This window comes from Mirounga angustirostris, unplaced genomic scaffold (assembly GCF_029215605.1).
Source record: "Mirounga angustirostris isolate CCGP_5_RB_7025 unplaced genomic scaffold, mMirAng1.0.hap1 SCAF_4, whole genome shotgun sequence".
NCBI classification, from domain to species: Eukaryota; Metazoa; Chordata; class Mammalia; order Carnivora; family Phocidae; genus Mirounga; species Mirounga angustirostris.
Window position 1 is genome coordinate 30,526,215 of NW_026991712.1, and position 22,039 is coordinate 30,548,253.

At 35.8% G+C, this 22,039-nt stretch overlaps 1 protein-coding gene across 5 annotated transcripts in view; it reads left to right on the forward strand.

Moving 5' to 3' along the window:
- Positions 1-22,039, forward strand: part of ANGPT1 (angiopoietin 1) — a 245,663-nt gene that overhangs the window by 191,605 nt on the left and 32,019 nt on the right. For all 5 annotated transcript variants that reach the window (XM_045896050.3, XM_045896051.3, XM_045896052.3 and 2 more), the window contains 3 exons: positions 1,845-1,972; positions 9,684-9,785; positions 19,626-19,792. In XM_045896050.3, coding sequence (XP_045752006.1) covers positions 1,845-1,972; positions 9,684-9,785; positions 19,626-19,792 — 397 coding nt within the window. The remainder of the gene's footprint in view (positions 1-1,844; positions 1,973-9,683; positions 9,786-19,625; positions 19,793-22,039) is intronic.

Here is a 22,039-nt window from a genome sequence, read left to right on the forward strand (position 1 = left end):
AAAAAGAGCAGTCCATTAACTTAAAATAAGCAAGTACAAATGAACTGTGTTGATGTTCTTCAGAACAACACCTTTACATAACACACCCATTGCAGTTAAAGATGGCTTTTGAATCAGCATTTATATATTCATTTTTAAATTGTTATTTGCATACCTTCTGTGCCATGCTTCTTCACTGTCCTATGAATGCACAGTCCTCTACTTATTCTGTGTTGATATTGCAGCTGCAATGGTGGTGTTCAGATGTAATTATTAATGTAAGTAGACAAAACCATCAGTGCACACATGAGCTGTATAGAAAACCATGATACTATTAAACGTTATAATTCTATATTTTTGTTATGGCAGTATATCTGAGTGGATATTTCATTTTCTTGAAACATAATTATTTTTGGAAATTTGAAGTATTTATATTGAGATAGTCATTCTTTCCATCAGTTTAGACTGTTTTTAATTACCTATAAATTAGTAAACTCATGCTTATTAAGTTTAAATCAGGCTATTGCTTTAGATTGTTAGAGCATGTAAAATCAATTTAAAAGCATCATTTAATAGTTTACTTTTGCTATTCTTATTAAAAAAGGCCAATCATGACTCAAAGTGATTGAAAGCAGGTATTTATTAAATAACATGAGACTTTAAGGGCAAAGTGATAAAATAATCTTAAAAAATCTTCTTGAAGGGGTTAATGAAACGAATTACTAAACTATATATTTATTAGAAAATACTAATCATAAATATTTTGTAAATGTGCCATGTAAATCTTTAGCAAAGGACTACTAAATATGAGTTATTTTTGTATTTTGATCTCAGTAATAAGAACTTCATAATAGATGGTCAGTGAATAAAATTCTCAGTAGAGCCTATCTAATTAAATTTCCTTTTTCATTTGACTTCCACCCTTTACTGAACTCTTCCCCTATATAAGTTAATTTCAAAACTTATTCATTTGTGTTCTTTTATTTGTATATTATCTGCCTGATAGTTTAACTTCAGGCATTAAATAAAAAACAAAGTTCAGGGGTGCCTGGGTGGCTTAGTCATTGAGCGTCTGCCTTCAGCTCAGGTCATGGTCCCAGGGTCCTGGGATCGAGCCCCACCTCAGGCTCCCTGCTCAGCGGAGAGCCTGCTTCTCCCTCTCCCACTCCCCCTGCTTGTGTTCCCTCTCTTGCTGTGTCTCTCTGTCAAATAAATAAATAAAAATCTTAAAAAAAAACCCAAAAAACAAAGTTCAGTTCCCTTTCTAGGTAAATTAGGTCAGAGGCTCTTTTCTACTTGCTAAATCTAAATATTTCGAGGTGTGTTTTTTTTTTAATAGAAATTTCTAGGAGCTTATCAGTCCAAAGCCACAGAAAAACAGTTCTATCTACTTTTAGTGTTTTAAACCTCCATATGGTATTTTTATGTTTGAATTTGTTATCATTATCTCTTTCTCCTCCAAAAATGCTTTAGCATTTTTTTAAAAGTTTCCTATGAAATGTATGTAAGAACATTTTAGAAATTTTGGAGGAAAATTGACATAATTATTACTAGTTGGAGGTGTTACACTATCAGGCCATTTGTCCCTTGAGTTGATGTTCTGGAAATTATAGATAAAAACAAAATTTAAGTAAGCAAAATATAAAAAGTATTCAGTTAGAAATTTCTCTACAGATTTTTCCATTAGTTTTGTAATTTTGTGAGTCAGCTCAAATCTAGTATTGTCTTTATGATTGATTTGTCAGTAAATGCAATATTGACATTTGTTTGGAGGAAATAAAGACTTGCTTAGCTGTACTTGGATCCATTCGGGTACTAATGGTACTGATATTTTTGCTCACATATTGCAATTTTTTTTTTTGCAGTTTTACTAAAGGGAGGAAAAAAAGAGGAAGAGAAACCATTTAGAGACTGTGCAGATGTATATCAAGCTGGTTTTAATAAAAGTGGAATCTACACTATTTATATTAATAATATGCCAGAACCCAAAAAGGTAAAACCAGAAGTGTTTGTTTACGAGATGTAAAGCAGATCCTAGTTGAATTGCTGAATAATCAGACTGATTTGTGAGTTTGTTAAGCTGAAAATATATATGCCTGAGCTCTTTTCTCCCAAAGATTCTGTTTGCCAGGTCCATAAAGATGAAAACCCTATTGCACAGACCTCCTCCAAACCCAAAGCTCCCATCCCTCTTTCACAAAGTTTTTTATTTATTCTCTGCTCATTCCTGGGATGTCCCATTGCTCATAAATGCTTGCGTTGTCTAGATTACATGTTGAGGTGATATGTACTTCAAGTACATGGAGAAGAGGTAGGAGCAATCTTTCCAGGTCCCGAGGACCCAGATGGCACACATCATCTATAGTCTAAATACTGTGGAGGGGCTGCCAAGGACATATTGCTATTTGTTCCTATTAGGAACAATCACTGTTCCTATTAGGGTGGGAGAAACATATTCTATCTTGACTAAACATCTTGATAGGAATTGCTTTTCATGTTTACCTAAAAGAGTGGGTTGGAGGCTAGGATTCATTAGTATGTTGAACAGGATCCAGAGTAAACTTTGAAGTAAGCAAATACTATATTCTTGCTGTTCTATCTCTTTTTCACTATTTATTCATTAAATCATCCATCCATTCCTTCACTCAACATATTAAGTGGATGTCATTTGTCAGTCAGTGCCTAGGAACACAATATAGAACAAACAGATCCCACTGTGGTGCTGAAGACAGATAATTACACAGATAATTATAACAGACTGTAGAAGTGTAGTGATTGAGACAGTCTGTTCAAAGCAGGATTTATGGAGAGATGTAAGGAGAGCCCTGCTCTTTGATATGTTAAAATTTTGCCCAAGATGCCGAGAGACCCAAGACTCCAAGAAGACCACCTGCATTTGTAATGCTCCATCCTCAAAGGATGAAACAATTTTCCTCTCCTCTTTGCCCCACCTAAATTACCAGTCCTGCATCCTCATTTCCTGTGGATACTGTGCAAGTGCTCTTGGAAGGCCTTCCCTAATTCCCTCAAGCAGCTTTGCATGACTTTTTCACTAGCAAAGTTCTACAAGGCAAGGATCATGCCTTTTTGTCTTTGGTTTCCTGGGACCCAGCATAGTTTTGGGCACATAACAGGTCCTCAATAAATATGTGTTTAAACGAATGAATGAACTTCTGACAATAATATCAACATTTCAATGTAGTATATAGTAAGTAAGCCTAACTTAGTCTTCTTGATTATTAGTCTCCTTTGATGGATGAGAGAAATGAATCTTGGAGAGTAGTTTGCCAGATGTTACATCATTGTCAAGGAGAGAATATGGACTCTACCAGTGTCCTTTCTCTCCTGATTTCAGTAAGGATTAGTGGTTTCAGTTAGCTCAGTGTTTTTTTGTTTCCCTTTGCTGGGACACAATTTTTTTTCTGAAAGGAGGCCTTTCATGCTCTTCCATAATGGGGAAGGAGGGAGAACGTGCAGTGGGCAAAAAAAGCAGTGGTCACAGTTCCATACATTGCTACCTGGGCCACCTACCACAGAAGTTTAGTTTTACTTGTTTTTCACCTTGGGCTTCTGTGCAAAATCTCACTAAATTGAGTGTTCCATGACTTAAGAGAAAAAAAAAAAAAAACTATGAGGGTTCAATGGTGAGTCTAGGAGTAAAAAGAAGAGATTTATTCATTGTGAGGGGGAACCTTTTGGTCCTTTGGATCTTATGACATGAAGCCTTCCTACTCTACTTGCTGATACCTTAGAATCATACTTAAGCTTAAATTCAATTGGTATACACATGGGCATGTATGTACATCCACATACTCTTACACCATACATCTAGCATGTAAAGTTTATCAAAAACTGTCCTGGGGGAGAGGAGCAGAGCTAACATAAATACTCTATAATTTACCTACTTGTGTTCTCCATGACCTGTATTCCCCATGACCTGAAAGAACCCCCAAATTATTGTCAGTTCCCCTAAAATATAACTTGGCTATAACAATAGAAGTTAGCTAAAAATATTAAGTGACCTTCCTTTTAGACACTTAATGATTCTGTGATATAATAAAAACAATTTTTAGGGATTTCAAATTAACATTCACACTTTCAGAATCTTTTTCACTCCATCACCCAATCCTGACACATGGCTCCAAGTTTTGACAAAGGGGACATTATAAATAAGTTTTGATCACTCCATGAATTTTAATTCATGTATAACCATAACCAGTGTTTTGAACTATGCTAGTTCAGAACATTTTGAGATGCAAATGATGTGCAGGCTATTTGAAGAACTACTGCTCCTGTTAGGGTGGAAGAAAGGTATATTATCTTAAGTCATAATCTTGAATAAATTTGCTTTTAATATTTACATAAAAGTGTGGGTTGGAGGATCCAGTTCACTAGTTCAGTAGCTGACTCCTGTGTTGGTTTCATCAGGATGGCATGATTTAAACTTATACCTCTCCAAAATGATGGATTTTCCATGTGATGGAGCTTCAGGGTTGTTCTTGAATAAATGAGATCTAAAATATTAAATTCCAAATGTCAACTATCTGCTCAGTTAAACTTTAAGGTTTGGGCCTAAGGAAAAATAGTAGCCTGAGCAAGTAAGCCTGTAAGAGGCAAATTCTTATCACTATGGAAATAGCCCCATGACTTTTCAGAGGAAAGAAGCTCACATGGCATTTTGCAGGACTATCATTAGATTTTAGTTTTATTGGAAAGAGCAGAGCATGGTGAGAGGGAGAGATCACTGAGCAGAAGGGAGAAAGACTTAGGTCTTCTTGACTTAAGTGTTCCTTCCTTTGTTTTATTCTTTCCCATTTATGATCACAGATCTTCTCACAAGTAGTAATGTTGTTCTATTATGGAAACTTTAGACTGATAAACCAGCACTTTTCATAGATAGCAATTTTTTAAAACATCTCATTTATCATAGCACCAGTAAGAAAAATTATTGTGTGAATTTTCCCTGGTATAATTTAGAAGCTGGTTAATAAAGTAGTTCAAATGCATTTACAGTTTGCCAGGTATATTCTAAGCACTTTAGATGTAAAAACTCACTTGTTTACTCTTTTCAGTAACTCTATGAGATGGGTGTTCCCATTATCCCTATTTTAGAAAAATAACTTGCCCAAATCACATAATTAATAGATACTGAACACAAGCTTTGTAATAAAAGCATCAACTCCAGACTGTATCTCTTAGCAGGGGGCTAAATGAGATAATTATGTTAGTGGTGACTGAAGTTGCACCACTTATAATTTCTTTAATCGGAACCTATATGAGTGGCACAGGAAAGAGTTTATTATCAGAAAATTATGTAAAATTGATTCATGTTCTGATTATAAACCACCCTGCTCCTTCCTACCTTGTAATCTCATTTTCTTCTCCTGCGTTGATATAAATCATTGAAATTCTCTGAATCCTGTAAAAAGTGCTTGGAAAATGCATCTTTATGATCGTCACTCTTCCCAGTAAATTGTGCATGGTAGATATAAAATTTGGTGCTACGTTTGGATATGCTTAGCAAAAGCTTTGCTTATTGTTATGCTTGCAGAAGTTCTAGCAAGGGTATGAAACTCAAGGCAAGCTTATAAAAAATAAAACAAGTTCAAATATGTAAGATCTGGGATATGGACCAATCAATAAAATTGGGCTATTTAGGCAGCTGACAAAAGCTATTAAGAGATACTCATCTTGTAAGCAGAGTAAGAGTCACGTGCATACAGAATTGATATACATTTATTTTTCTAACCGACATCATTCCCTTCCAAGAAATGATGTCTGAAAATAACTGTTATCTTTCCAAATGAGATGAAGGCAGTTTTCTAAGACTAATTTTTCAAGCAGATCAAATATGAGAATTAAATCATTTATGTATTTATTTTTTACCTTTGTAGTACTAATGGCTGTGGTTATTTTCTCTCTGAATTCCCTTCAATGCATAGTAGTAGGAAATAGGATTTTTCCTTCTATTTCATCAGTTTCTAAAACCAAAGGCTTTCTAGCCAGCGTAGTTTCATCCAAAAATTCAAACCATTAAGTCATAACTCTGCTTATTATAAAATATTAAAAATTTGTTTCTGAATTGTGAGTCCCCTAATTCTTGGAAAAGGACCATGACAAATGTGTTGAGCCTTTTTTTTTTACTTAAGGTTATGGAAAAATAATTAACATCCTCAAGCCTAATCATTCCAACTTGTATGGAGCATAAAACCATAAGAACTATGTGAATCAAATTTCCCCTTTTTGTTTGGGTTTAAATCTCTGTATTATGTTAAAAGGTATTTAATGCTTGAAAGCTTTGACCTTGCCTGGGATAGGAGCCAGTTCAATCTTTTCTTGGATAGAGTTAAGCCCAAGTCATATGATCAATAAATGCAACAGGCATAGTAAATGTAGTGGGGCTCTTGTCTCCAGGAAGGCACCACCAGATAGCACAGACCACACAATATTGGCGAATGAACTTTTCAAGTCCTTTCATGTCTCAAATCTTTTGAAACCAGCCACCTATTTTCTTATACTTCCTTCATCTGTTAAGCATAGGCTTTTTTATTTTTCTTCTGACTAGAAATAACATGTTTTTTGTTTTTTGTTTTTTTTTTGGCTAGAGTGAATTCAACTTCTTAGATAGATATGTAATAAAAAGAGGCATGCTCAGAGATTAACGATGTCAATATTATTATATTTATGTTATATATTATATTACTATATTAATCAAAAATATAGAAAATACATATTATATAAAATATAAATTATATAAAATACATTAATACATATTAAGCTGGTGATCTTAAGGACAATTTATTGAACTATTATATGTTTTGATTTCATACATTCCATATTATTCTTATTATAAACAATAAATTATATGCAATGGTATATATAATAGTAAACTATGCTACAATATGTAAGATATTATATGCAGAGTATATAATGCATAATGTAAATATATACTATCTCATATGTAAAATACATCTAAGAAATGAGGGTCATGGCAAAGCCTATTATGTATCAAGCACTATTCTAAAAATTCTACGTGCATTGACTCATTTAGTCCTTGCAAAAACCTAAGTGATAAAGAGAACAGAGTTGGGATTTGAACACAGGTAATTTGGTACCCAAGTTCATGCCCCTAACCAATACGTCCTTCAGCTCTATTGTGACCATATTCCACAATGGCAGCTATTATTATTACTGCTGTTACTGAGTCATAATAAGAACTGTGGAGCAAATGTCCAACATCTTACCTTCTCTGCACCTCAGCTTCTAACACAATAATCCTCCTGGGGAACTTCTGCCTCCCCATGTAGCTCCGACTCTCTCTGGGCCTTTATCTAAGAAGTACCTTTAGCACATCTTAACATTCTCAAGTCACTGAATATATTTGTTTAAAAGGAAATTGGTCTTTTTCTAAAATTTGTGAATAATTTTAAAACTTTAAGTGCATAGAATTCTAATAACATAGATAATAGTAATAACAAAACTGTGAAGAATAGTTTCCTCTGCACATTACATATTGATAAATGTAGTTATTCCTTTCCCTGAGTAAGTAAGTGGACTTTATAGCTTTGCAAACACAGGTTAGCAAAGTTCCAGGCAATTAGTGTCCATTTAGAAGAAAAATCTGGAAAAAAATATTCTGGATTAACCAGTCAAGGCAGGGTAAAAATTTAATTAAGAATCAAGTGGCACTAGTTACCTCTAGCAAAATGTTTCCTTGGCATTTTCACTGACTCTTATTTAAGTATCTCCAGTAAAGTTCCACCTTGGCCACTTGTCTTGGATCACCACCTATGCCCTCTTTAAACTGTGCCCTCTGGGTTTTATTCTCATAGGAATCCTGCAGTCTGTCTTCTCAAGGTCACTAATGACTCCTTCATTTCAAATTTAAGTGTGTATTTTCCTCATCTTGATTTGTCTTGACTTCTCTGGAATATTTGATTAAGTCGATCTCTTCCCCAAGTCAAAATCCATCCTCAGCTTTCATTGCATTAATCAGGTTTTCCTATTTTATCTTTCCTTCTTGCTTCTCTGTTTATTCAACAAATATTCATTTAGTACCCAGTATAGGCTAGGCACTGTTCTAGGCACTGGGACAGTGACAAATGCCTACCTAAAGGTTATTGATGTATTTTACCTCCATCAGTTCACCAAAGCCCATTTTTGGAAACTCCTCCTTCCTGCACATATACATCTCTGTCCATTTTTTCTTTACTTCTTTAAATAATCCATTTTCATGTTATCAACTATTGCTCTCAAGCAGATTAGTCCCAATACAGTTTTGAATTAGATAAAAAAATAAGTGAATGAATCAATTAGAATTGAGGAGGAGGAAAGACTAGCTAGAAGTTGTGTTGAAGACAAAGAGTGGGTACCGAATAGTTTAAGGGATTAGTCGAGGGGGAACCTTGGGACAGAGAGTAGAATTTCAATTTATAATCTTGAAGGTGAGTCAATTCCTAGGGACAGTAAAGATATACTGATGGGTGACTGTTGTCAAAATAGAGGAAGAGCCCTCTAGAGAGCAGTTTGCCTAATTTATATGCTCACAAATAGTCATGGATCTCTTAGTTCCTTTCACTCTGAGGAAGTACATGGACAATTTGTCCTCTGAATGACAGTTGTTGCCACTGTTTTCATACCCGTTAGCTATTTGTGCTCCAAATTGAGGGCTTCGGGGAAAACACTTGAGGTTTTGCCCTTAATCATAGCTGAGCTCTGTGCCCACCCAGCCTGTCTGCCTCTGTTGCATCATATCTATACCTTTAGCCAGCCTCCAAAATGCCTTAGTCATCAATTGCCTGGGGAATGGTGTTCTCCATAGCTGGGACCTTAAATAATCAAACTGCCACATCCATACTATGTCAATTACAGTGATTACTCTCTAAAGATAATCCCATTACAGATATGTTTCTCTCCTTGGGTAGACTCGGGGGAAATGAATCGATTTCTAAATAAATACTATTGTTTTAGAATAATTGAAATGAGCATAAGTCTTTGAAAGCGTTGGATAACTTTCCACATGGGGAAGAAATGCTTGTCGCAGTCAAAAATACAGTATGTCATATCCTCCTATTATTGTTCATGACGAAAATTTAAGCAAATAATATGTTCTCCATATGCTATGGACCAAATTTTGCCTCTAATGTAATACTGAGCCATCAAGAATAATTATTGTAGTATGTAACTGTATAGGACTTAATGTGCAATGAAATATGTAATAGCTAAATATATATGATTTTTTAAAAATTATTTTTCCAAAATCTTTATTATTATTATTATATAACCATTTCAATTAATTAAAAACTTAAGAATTCTGAGTCTTATGTTTTGGCAATAAAATGGTCTGTAATTTTAGAGACCTAGATAGCATTTTTAAAAATCAAACATACGTAAGTGCCTATTACTATTTAAGACAGAGATTTTTAAAAATAATTTTTATAATCTGAGACTAAGACAGTTTTCAGCTGACTGATTTAAATTTTTACAAGTAATTTAAGTTATATGATGGAATTTAATCAAAACAATTCTCATGTAAAACAAAATAACTGATAAGATATCTAAGTTAACATTTTTCAACATAGTAATTTTTATTCGATTTATCTATAGGCCTACGCATCCTATTTCTGTTTCGAGACATATCTGATACTTATCTCTTTAAAACAGACATAATTTTCACTTGACTTTATTTTCCCTGCATCTATCAGGTATTTTGCAATATGGATCTTAATGGAGGAGGTTGGACTGTAATACAACGTCGTGAAGATGGAAGTCTAGATTTCCAAAGAGGTTGGAAAGAATATAAAATGGTAAGATGGAAGAGTTTACATAGTTTCTGATGTTTTACCATGAGGTTATCTTCACCATACTATGTGATAAGCCCTTGTATTTTTAGGTGTTTTTCAGCTATTTTAAAAATAAAATGATACATTAATCACATTATTTTTATTAAACACAACACACTCATAAGTCATTTTCAGTAAATGATTTCCATATGTGCATCAGAAAGAAAAATATATTACCGAAATTATTTGGTGAACTGTTATGTATTGTCTGGATTTGTTCCTGGTTGAATGAGGGTGGGGGAAGCTAGGACCCAGACCCAGACTGGGTACATGAACAAGGACAAGGGAGGTGTGCTGGGCTGTGGATTATGGAGAGGTACTAATGGTGGCCTCGCGCACATAGCTGGCAAGTTGTTGCTGGGTGTTGACTAAGAGCTCCTCCATGTGGCTGGGTTGGGCTTCTCTCAGTATGGTGATTCAGGGTCATCAGACTTCTTATCTGGCAGTTGACATCCCTCACACACAAAAATCGAAGCTTCCACACCTTTTTAAGGTCTATTAGACCCAGAAATTGCACTGTATCACTTCCACGGCTTTCTTTGGTTAAAGTTACTGACAGGGCCAGTCCACATTCAAGATGATAGGAATACACAAGGGTGTGAACTGTGAGGAATGGTTCCTTAGGGGTCTCCAAAATAATAGCAGACATCATGGTCACCGTCACTGTCATCATAGCTAAAGTTTCCAATGGTTAATATGAGCCAGCCCTGTACATAAATTCTTACTTTTTTTTATATCAAACCTATTAGCTGTCTCCATTTTAAAAGGAAAGTGAGCAAGTTGGGAGATCAGCTTTTCCAAGATAATATAGTAGATGGTTTAAATAATGCATAATACAATAATCATATAGTCAATGCCTACAATATTAACTATTAAAATCAGCTGACAGGGGCGCCTGGGTGGCTCAGATGGTTAAACGTCTGCCTTCGGCTCAGGTCATGATCCTGGAGTCCCAGGATCCAGTCTCGCATCGGGCTTCCTGCTCGGCGGGGAGTCTGCTTCTCCTCCCTCTGACCCTCCTCCCTCTCCTGCTCTCTGTCTCTCATTCTCTCTCTCTCAAATAAATAAATAAAATCTTTAAAAAAAAAAATCAGCTGACAGAATGTCAAGATACAATAATGGAAGAGGCTTCCATTTATGGATTTATTGTCATATTTTACATCTAATTGTTCTGGATAATTCTTGTCTTGACCAATTTTTGACAAATTCCCCTCTCAGAAGGTAAAGAAAAAGGTGAAGAGGCATGTTGTACAGTCTAAGTTCTGTCTTGATATTCTTTTAGAAAATGTGTAAAAATTGTAGTTAATCAGCATCACAGTTTATACACTAGTAAGCTCATAGTTGGCCAAATGACAGTTAAAATTATTTTAATAAATGAGGAGGGGGTCTCTTGTGGTGTCTCTGTGTCTACAGTATTTTTTATCAGATACCCAGTTGAACACTATGAACGTAAGTTAATAAAGTTTGGAGTTATACAAAGTTGGAACCTGATGTCTTCAATAAACCATAAAATTCTGTGTAGAAAAGAAGGCTACAGCCAGCAAGATAGACTTCTACAGAGATAAATGTAGTCTTTCACCTAGACCAAAAATACACAAAATTAAGTGAAAATATAGGATAAAAGTGACAAATTAGCTTAAGAACCTGGTATTTGAAAGTCTGGATAGATTTACTTGACTATGAGCTCATTTTGTGTTGTTGGCTACTAACAATTAAGACCAGTGTATTCGGGCTACATTAATAGTTTGTGGTCTCAAGAAATGCAGAACTCATTGGTGTCTGCCATAGTCTGGTTACATCAAGAATATGCTTTAAATTCTGGTGGATTTCTAACAAATGAACTTATCCTATGAGGTACAAACAGGATGAATCAATGGGGCTCTAACTTGTAGAAAAAAAAAGGGATTAGGTATAAACCTGTCTGATGGCTATTTAAATTGACTGGTTGGAGGTAGATGTACTAGAGCTTGCTTCTCACAGTGCAGTCCAGAAACCAGCAGCACTAGCTTTGTCTGGGAGCTTATGAGAAATGCAGCATCTCAAGCTCCATCCTAGACTTCCTGAATTAGAATCTGTATTTTAACACTTCTTTAAAGAGGGAAGCTCCATAATGAATGGAAGAACATTCTAGAGAGGCAAAATTGACTGCTTATGGACAAAACTCTCTTAGGATTCTTTCCAACATGAATGGACTGTCTATTGAGTGGTGAGGACCTCTCTTCAGTGGAAAAACCCCAGTAGAAAGTAAGTCACCAGGACTGTTACAGAGAATACTGGTTCTACTCTAAGGTCTCTTTCTGCTTATGTGATTCTAAGAACATATGGGAAAAATTTAATCTAAGTTCTAAAAAAGGACATCGCATTATGTCTATATCAGCAGTTTGAGTCTTCACTCTACCGTTTACAAACGGAGTGTTTTTTGGCAAATCATTTAACCTATACCTTAACTTCCTCACTAGTTAAAAGGGGGTATTAATGATAATACCTCACCTGCCTTGCAGGGATGTTGTGAGGATTAATATAAATAAAGCATTTGGCACACTAAATTTTCAGTAACCAGTAGTTATTACCCAAGATTAAGACATCAAAGACTCCAAAATTTTTACTTAACTCTGCCAAAAATATTATTTTGCAAGCTACCTTAACTCACAATTATTTTCATCATTAAAATGGAATGTGAAGAAGTCATCTGAGAATCAGACTACAGATATAGGTTCAGGCAAATCTGAAATACATTATTATTAATATCAATGATAATAGAAAAATTTAATATAAAGTTATCATCGTGGTGACTTTCCAAAATGCTGCATTATTATCTGCTGCCTTGGCAAACTAGGCACATTAAGTAAGACAGACTAACATATGAAGTACAGCATTGATTCATGTCTTATAAGTATTTACCAGATATATATGTATTTTAAGCAATATTTTTTTCATCATTTGACTGAGGCTGAATTATTCTTTAATTATAGTTTTCGGGGAGTTTACCCCGCTCCCTTTTTTAAAAAAATAGAAAGACTACCTTATTTCATTCAAACTAGAATAGTTTATCAGCTGAGTGTCCATTCTACATGGTCAGAAAATTGAGATAAGCTCCAGAAATCTGAAATATTTTGGCAAAAATGAGTCTGACTGCTTTTTTTTTTAATTAAGAGAATTCATCGCATGTCACAACTTGGTTGACTTTCACCAAAACACATGGTAGAAAGTGTTTCCGTTGTTTTCCTCCAGAGCTTTTTACCTAAAGACCAAATAACCTGAATCCAAAAAGAATGTAGGCTCCTTTATGCTCATTCTTATCAGTCACTCCCACTTCTGTTCCCTGCTTCAGAACTGGCTGCTAAGGTACGCATCCTTCGGGAAAACACAAACAGAATTCTTGGCAGGCACCATTTCCTCCCCAATCTTCACTCATCTACTGGTGCACACGAAGATGCTTCACCTCTTTCTTGAGCCCTGAGTCCAGAAATAAAATTTCACCCCTCCTTCCTTTCTGCCTTTCTTCTCTCCTTCTCTTCATTCCGGTTGATATCTATGGGCTGCCTCTTTCCTCATAAGGTTTCCAGAACAGTATGTTAAGATTATCAACACATGAATTACAAATACATATTGTAATTTATTATGTTTAAATCTCTCTGAACATGGAAGATTTGCAATGTATTTGGTTCTTAACATTGGCTTTAAGCCTACAAAAGTCTTTTACCTGAGCTTTGTTTTCACTTAACCTTCCTTAAGAGGGGATTCAGCAAAATCTGGTTTATGGATTTGTAAAGATGTTTGCAGAGGGAAGTCTGCAGTGGGCCTTTTTAATGAGGCACTTAGGGAACCATATTAACTCTTTCAAGCCATGAGGATACCATTTAGTGGCTTCCAGCAATAACACTTATCAGCAGTACTTTTGCATATATGAAGCCAAATCCAGTTAGAAGTTCCAAATAGTACCCTAGTGGCCTAACTTTATAGAAGGTGGTGACTAATACCCTGGAGACAACCTGACTTTGTATTGAAAACAGTTACCCCCATAAACAGAGCTTCCTATTGACACAAATATTTCGGTCTGAGCACCATACCTTCTGGGAGTTCTTAGTTTCTGGAAAGAAATTGAGAGCATATTTTGAACTGCTTTTTAACATCTTCACATTAAAAAGAGAAAAATATATAAGAAATTTAAAATGTTGACATAAATCATCCTTTTGATCTTTCTTGGGCTGAGTGTCTCAGCAGTTAGAGGAGATACATGATTCAGTTGTGTATTAAAGCACCTCTGAAAAGCCACAGATCAGTAACCCTGCTTCATATCTGTTTTCTCTAATCGTTTATATGAAAAAAGATGAAACCCATAGAATACATTAACTGTGTCTGGTTTCAATTGTGTTTCAGCTATAGAAAGTCAACACTTCTTATGAGCATTATCAGACCAATAATAATAATAATAATAATAATAATAATAATAATAATAATAATAATAAAGCAACAAAGTATCAGAGACAATTACCTTATTAACTTGGAAACATACAACCAAAACTGAATATTTCTGCAGGTCTTGGCAAAAACTAATGACTATCGATCTTTCTTCTGTGTGCATTTTTTATTAATAATATATGGGTTTTAGGGCCAACTTTAAGTCAGCATTAGTCTAGGTTAAGTTCCAGTGTCTTTTTTTGCCTTTTATTAAAGAGCTAAAGGAGAAGATTACCAATCCGTCTGAATTATGGTATCAAAATTTTGCATATGATTGTGATTGAAGTAACTAATTATAATAGTTTTCATGGAAGGATATGACCTAGCATCGTTGGATTTTTTTATAGAAAAGAAGAAATTCTAGTTTTATTACTATTTTTTATCATTTTGGTAGACACTTGCTGCTTTTTTTAGCATCACCACTGAATTTTGTATAAGCTTTTATTTTTATTCATGTAGATATTACAGGCCTTTTGGAATAAAATATAGACCTATGGTAAGCTGTTATGTGTGCAGTAAGGTATGACCTGTTTTTTTTAGGGGATGTGGCCATCTCTGCATTTCAGGCATCAATATACATTTTTTTCAAGGACAGTCCCATAATATATAATCAAAATGTGTCTTATTAACATGGAGCTTCATATGAAGATAAGGTTTTATGCTTCTCTCTTTCCTGTGCACCACTCAGATAATTTGATCTGGTTTATATATTTTTCCCTATTTGCATGCAGAATAGCTATTCTGCATCATAATTATATGATTCTTCACCTGTGGTACACAGCACACTCACCCATGGAACCTTTCAAATGTATGTATCTTTAAGCGCACCGCAGACATACGGAGCCAAACCTCCGTGTGGGAACCAAGTCATCTATATTTTTAAAAAGCTCCACAACTGTTTCTGATATGCAGTCCTGGTTGAAAGCAAATGTCAAAACTATCAATTTATTGGCATGCGTGTAAGATCTCAAAAATTACCTCTTTTGTAGATCTAAAACTTATGAGATATAGAGAGAAAGAGATTAAAAGAAATAGGACCAAGGGAGAGTTGGAGGACACAGCTTCTCCCTGGCCTTAGGAAGCAGAAGCAAGAATAAAAAGTAGTCTATGCATTGGTTTATGGCACAGTTTAGCCCCCGTGTCAACCAGTTGATTTTAATTTGTTATTTAATAATTAACTTCTTGGATTAAAATGACAGTGCTCATTTATGTAAACCAACACTCAATTTGTCATAAGAATACATTAGTTCCTAGCATCTGAAAGCCTTTTAAATAATTGTTTCAGTATCCCCTTACTAATTTTCAGGCTAAGACATGATCCTGGACTATTTTTGTTCCCTTTCTCATACAGAGTAGAAAGAAACCTACTTCTCCTCAAATAGTTCACAGTCTGGTGGGAGAGAGGCAAGTAAACAGAAAATTACTATGTATTTGTGATATATCCTTTAACTATAATAACGAGAATTTTGTTGTTCTCCTGTATCAGCATTGAGCTAAACACTTTAGGTATCTTATTTCTTTCTCACAACACTATATATGGAAATGACATTTTTAATCCCTGTTTTGCAGATAAGGAAACTGAGGCTAAGAAGTAGTATCGGAGGTTCCACAGCAAATAATGGGCAGAGCAAGGCTTCAAGTTGGAGCAGAGATAGGGAGTAGAAGTTATTTAATCAAAGCTAAGCCTTTGTTCCTAGGCATCGCATTGGTAGTGTGCCTGATAAGCTATCCAAGAGACAGTTTACTAATGTGGGCGCCCATTTTCCCTTCTTTGACTTATTTTTCATCTCTGTGATAAAACAGTTGTTTCTGCATGGCTGCACTTAGCTTTTAGAAAGCTTCCTCTACCCTGTCTCTCTAACAGCCATTTCAATTCATTGTAGCCCAACATTTTGTTCCCACAATAGAACATGTTTAGACAGTTTTTCTGGGAAGGTGCATGAAATAGAATTTTTATTTCTAAAATCAAATTTTGTTGCTCTCTTTTCAGTTGCTCCCTCCTCTCTTTTCACTCAGAAAAAACAAACTGTTTAGGAAGGGATGTTACTCTCTATGTAGAGGGAGGTAGAAGCCTGCATGCCAAGCTGGGGACCGAGGCTCCCATAGGAATGACATGAAGGCTTATCCATTTCTGAGGCTCACTGGAGATCACTGCCCTTGTCCCTGGGGAAGCTGGACAGTTTTATCCATGCAGAGCTTTCAGCAGCACGGAAATAATGTGGCCTAGAACTTAACACTTCATCATTCCCAGCTTCCTTATTCACATTTAGTATGGTTGCTGACTCCCTTCTAACTACGCACAAGAGGGAATCCTCCAGTGGCTAGAGGGAGAGTTTGACACATCTGAGCTGAGAAGATAATGCAAGGAAAATCCCAGCAGTCTTCTTTTTCTTCCCAGTGGCTGCTGCAACTGAGAATGTGCTAATTCTTTGACTTTCAGTGCCCTGTAACTTTCTGTTTTGCTTATTCACTGGAGAAGGTAAGCTTCACTCTTCTTCCTGGTATGTAGCACCGCTGCCACGAAAATGTGTAAAATTCTTAGCACATCCTAAGTTGCTCTAATATTCCCTGCCACTGTGGAACTTTGGCAAAGTATGACTTGTGCATCTTAGGAACAGAGAAGCAAGGGAACACTGGAACACTGACTTCTGTGGATCCCATATCTTTGCTCTGAACTACAGGTAGATGGTCTTCAGGGGAGCATATGCCCAGTGCAATCTGAATGAAGTGTTTGAGTTAATTAAAAACTAAGTTAAACTGGGGAATAACTTTAAAAGTGTGCTTACATATGCTAATGCATTCCATTTTAACTTTAAGTGTACAATTATATCTTCATTTACCTATTTCTTAAAATGTAGGGCCAAAGCCTGGAATTCTGGGTCAGTGGTTCTTTCCTAGAATTCTCCCATAATTAAATGCATCAAATTTCTACCTTCTGTTGTTCCTTTTTTTTAAACTAGAGCAAGTAAGACACATGCAAAGCAATGTAAGTTAAAATCCTCTAATGTTTTATTATTTTTCTAGTCTCTTAGAGTTGCTGCAACAAACATAATTCAAAAGCATTTTTTTAGTGATTTGCTTTTATTGAGCAAACCTAATGTTTAAGTTTTATCAAAACAAAACAGAACAAAACAAATGACTCTTTTTCCCACTAATATTTAAATTATTTACATAAAACTGTGAGTCTTACCATTACAATAACAGAACTCATGTAAACGGTTTGGTGACCCAAAACAATGGACATTTAGTAAGTAACTCAGTTGGCAGAGACAGTAGTATACAAATGTATTAAATGCATTTAATTTACTTTGGGCATCAATATATTTTATTTTATTTTTTTTAAGATTTTTTATTTATTTGACAGAGAGAGAGCACAAGCAGGGGGAGTGGCAGGCAGAGGGAGAGGGAGAAGCAGGCTCCTGCTGAGCAGGGAACCTGATGTGGGGCTCGATCCCAGGACCCTGGGATCATGACCCAAGCTGAAGGCAGTTGCTTAACCAACTGAGCCATCCAGGCTCCCCATCATCAATACATTTTAAAGAAGGAGGGGAGAACACTGTTTTATGTGTTAGGTTTGTTAAAGAGGAAAGCAGTTAAGAATACTTCTACTGTAGGGGTACCTGGGTGGCTTAGTCGGTTAGGTATCTGACTCTTGTTTTTGGTTCAGGTCAGGATCTCAGGGTCCTGGGATCGAACCCCTCACTGGGCTCCATGCTGATCATGGAATTTGCTTGAGATTCTCTCCCTTGTCCTCTGCCCCTCCCCTCGTTCTCTCTCTCTAAAATTAAATAAATGAAATCTTTTTAAAAAAGAATACTTCTACTGTGGTTATAATTCTATAAAGTTGATATACATTAAATTAAAAAAACAGTTTCTAAATTCCATCATCTGTGTTGAGAAAAGGAGGATTGCTTTGGCTATCTTAGTACTACCCCCATACTTCTTAATATGGATAAAGTAAAACCTTTATAAATGAATACCTCAATTAACAGAATCAGTTTCTTTCTGAAATGTCAGAGTATCTCCTGCGGCGCTGGAGGTGTGCCTTCCAAATATTAAGGTACACAGGGACAAACAGGGAGCTTGTTTGGATGCAATGGAGCTGGTTCTCAAATATTTTGATTCAGTGTGGAGCCAGGATTTTTCTTTTTTCAACCAGAGCTCCAGTGATTATGATTCAGTGGGCACCTTAAAAAACACCTCCCTGAGACTCAGCCAAATTACTTATGACACGAATTATGTTTTAAGGTTACTTCTCTGAATGTCATTATAAAGTGCTATAGTATTTTCCTTCCTCCCTCCCTCCCTTCCTTCCTTCCTTCCTTTCTTCCTTTGAACGTCAGTGAAGCATATGGAGTACCAGGGCATGCCAACATTCCACTAGTCACAAATACAGCACAGCTCCTGTCCTCAAGGAGCTCACAGTTTGGTCAGTAAGACAAACATGTAGTTCAAGAATTATACTCAACTTCAAGCATTACCAAGGAATACTTTTGGGGATTCAGAAACTGAATACCCAAATCTAGAATGCCAGCAGTTTCTTAGCGTTCCTTATTTTCCTATCACTAACATAACCAACATTAAGAGTTGGTTTTCCTTTGGGGACCACTTCCCCCCCACCCTCCCGCAAAGAAACAGTTTTTGAACACTTAACAACCATGATTGGGCTTTGCCTGCAGAGAACAAGAACCACGTTAAGATTCAGGTGCAGAGAAGTCAGTGAGGTTCACTCACTAGCTCTTATCTGCCTCAAAACCCAAATCCATGCTAGTGAAACATTTAAGTGACTCTAGTCCTGGATTTACAGGTTTGCCTATTAATATTTAAAAATGAAAATATTAAAGTTAGAGAAGTCAAGGGTTTAGTAATATGTTTAAGTTATTATCTAAGCATAATTTGACTCCCAAATAATAATAGTAATAGCAACAACAACAGAAACAATGATATTGTTAAATAATTTATCTGACAATATTCATTGAAAGTGTATAAATTATGTTTAAAATATTCTGTTAACTAGTATTTTAGAAACATTTTCAAAAGCAAGCTGTGACTAAGTGTTTACTGGTCAAACCTATTAACCGGATTCATTTAATCTGAAATCATCTTACCTACACAGATTTGAATATGAGCCTTTTACTGTAATAAGAATTCGACGCAAGGGCCCAATGGAGGGAAACATAGCAGAAAAGTATTGAGTCAGTAATCAGAAAAAAGTGTGTAAAAATGTGAAAAATGACCTTTACTATTAAAGAAGTTTTTCTTATTATTTAGAACGTAGTTAATACTGAACCTGATAAGAGGTTTTCTCTAAAATAACAACCGCATCTCTATCTCCTTTTGTAGGGGTTTGGAAATCCCTCTGGCGAATATTGGCTGGGGAATGAGTTTATTTTTGCCATAACCAGTCAGAGGCAGTACACACTAAGAATCGAGTTAATGGACTGGGAAGGAAACCGAGCCTATTCACAATATGACAGATTCCACATAGGAAACGAAAAGCAAAACTACAGGTAAGTCCTCCTTCCATGTAGGGCTCAACTGCCTTGGGCCTTGCCACCTACTAGTTACAGTGGAAAAGTGTGAAAGACAAAAATGATGCAAATCATGCTTCAAAATGAAAATTAGGTTGTCTAGGCCTATGGTAGTTATAATAAAAAAAACTCAGTAAATACTTCTAAACAGCGTTAAATTTCAGTTTTCACAGATGGATTGTTTTGATGTTGGCTGAGATTCTAGAGGATGAGGAACTGAGTCCAGCACAGTATTATTGTTGTCGTAGTTCTTACTGTTATTACTGTGATGAGATCAGTGCCGTGAATTCATACGTACAAAATTGATGACAGAGAATTGACTCAGACTCAGTGGCTTGAAATAAGTACACGTCTATCAAAAGATTTTCTACTTACACTTTATTTACCTTTATTCAATTATTGTTTTTTCACATTATTTATAAAAGTGACAAAGGAGAGGTAAAATGTTACGTTTTTATATGATTTACATAAAAGATAAGGTGGGGCATAATTTAGAAATTTTTGGCAAATGTGAAAGCAAAAATAAATTCAAATAATGGTATCAATATACACAATACATCATTGTAGATGTACAAACAGGCAAACTATACACTTTCCTATTAACATCTCTGATTTTTGTTTTCAATGGACAGCTTGTACACTAGAAAAAAACTAAGCAAATAATGCAGTATTGTAAATTCATTCCCCAAACCCTTATTGTGTTACTTCTGTGTTCCAGGAACCCTACTAGGCACTGCTAATTTTCCAGTGGGTGATGAGATCTCTAGTCTCCCAGACTGCACAGTACAGCTTTGTAACTAACTAGGTCACTAAATACTGGCTGGCATTCCTTGAGAACAGGGAATATATTTCCGTTACTTTTATATCACTACCCATTAATGCAATACTTGGTACATAGCAGGTCCTTAATAATTGTGTGTGACTGAGTTTCATAATCAGTAAATTAATGTTGCAGTGATTTCTAACTCTCTGTATTGTAACTACTCTACATAAGTTTTGGATTGTGTACATTAAAGCATTGGTACATAGCTTCAAGCAAAATGCAGTGACAGCAACCAAAGCCTTCTATTCTTTTTCCAACCTGTGTGGACATCTTGTAGCTCAACGATTTCTGCTGATTATATCTTTTTGAGACATATTATTCTTGTAGAGTTTGAATCTACAACTTTTTCATGAACACATCTCATTTTAATGGATTATGCATGGGATTGGATCCTTGGAGACATATCTTGACAAACAGTGATGATGTCACCACAACAGAGGGATGAGAAATGGATCCAAAGGGTTTTCATCGCCTTGTGAGAGGGTAGTGAGGGTGTACATAATGGCAACTCAAGAAACCAAAGAAGAGACATTTATAACATGCAATGGAGTGTAAGAAGAAACATTTCCAAGGAGGTCAATATTTGGGGAGTTTTATAACAAGAGAAACCACTGTAAAACATCAGGGGTACTCTTATGTAAATGTTTTAACCTGAAACTTGAAACTCTATGAAACTTGGCTAATGTCAGACAGCCTGACAATAGGACTAGCAAATAATTAGTCTAGTCTTTTTCTAGGCTCCTGAAGAATTTGCTTTGGTTCTTTTCCAAAATCTCTCTCAGTTCTTAGTAGGTAGATAGGTGTGTGTGTCTGTGTGTGCCTGAGTGTGCCACATGCGTATGTGTTTGTGAGGCTGGGGTGGTATGAAGACAAAGAGTGCACGGACTGGTTTAGGAAGATTGTCAGAATCCAAAGTAGGCTTTAGGGTGTGTGGTGTCAATGTCATTCTGGCATCTGCTTGAGGAAGGAGCACTTACTTCCTCTCAGAATGCCCCACTGCCCACATTGAGCATTTCCCATTCCTTCGCTGTATGATTCTGATCTTCACCCACCTAATGCAGATCTATGATTGAAAAGCAAGTTTTCCCAGATAGAGTGAGGCACACACTCTGGGATCCCAATTTTTCTTTCTTGAGACAACTATGAACCTAGAGACTCAGGATTCTAAATCTAGAAGGCACTTAATACTTTAATTTCCAATCCTCTGGGTTGTCAAGAAAAGAAAGTTGAGATCCAGAAATATGCAACATTGTTCCCAAGGAAGGAGAAAGACTTAAATAGGGAATGTTTGACTCCTACCTAGTTTGGTGTGGTTTCTACTCTGTAATGCTGCTGTAAAAAATTTGATAGCTCTGGCCCTGTCTCCTGCCAGGACCCAGCAGAAAATAGGTGTGTAATCATCA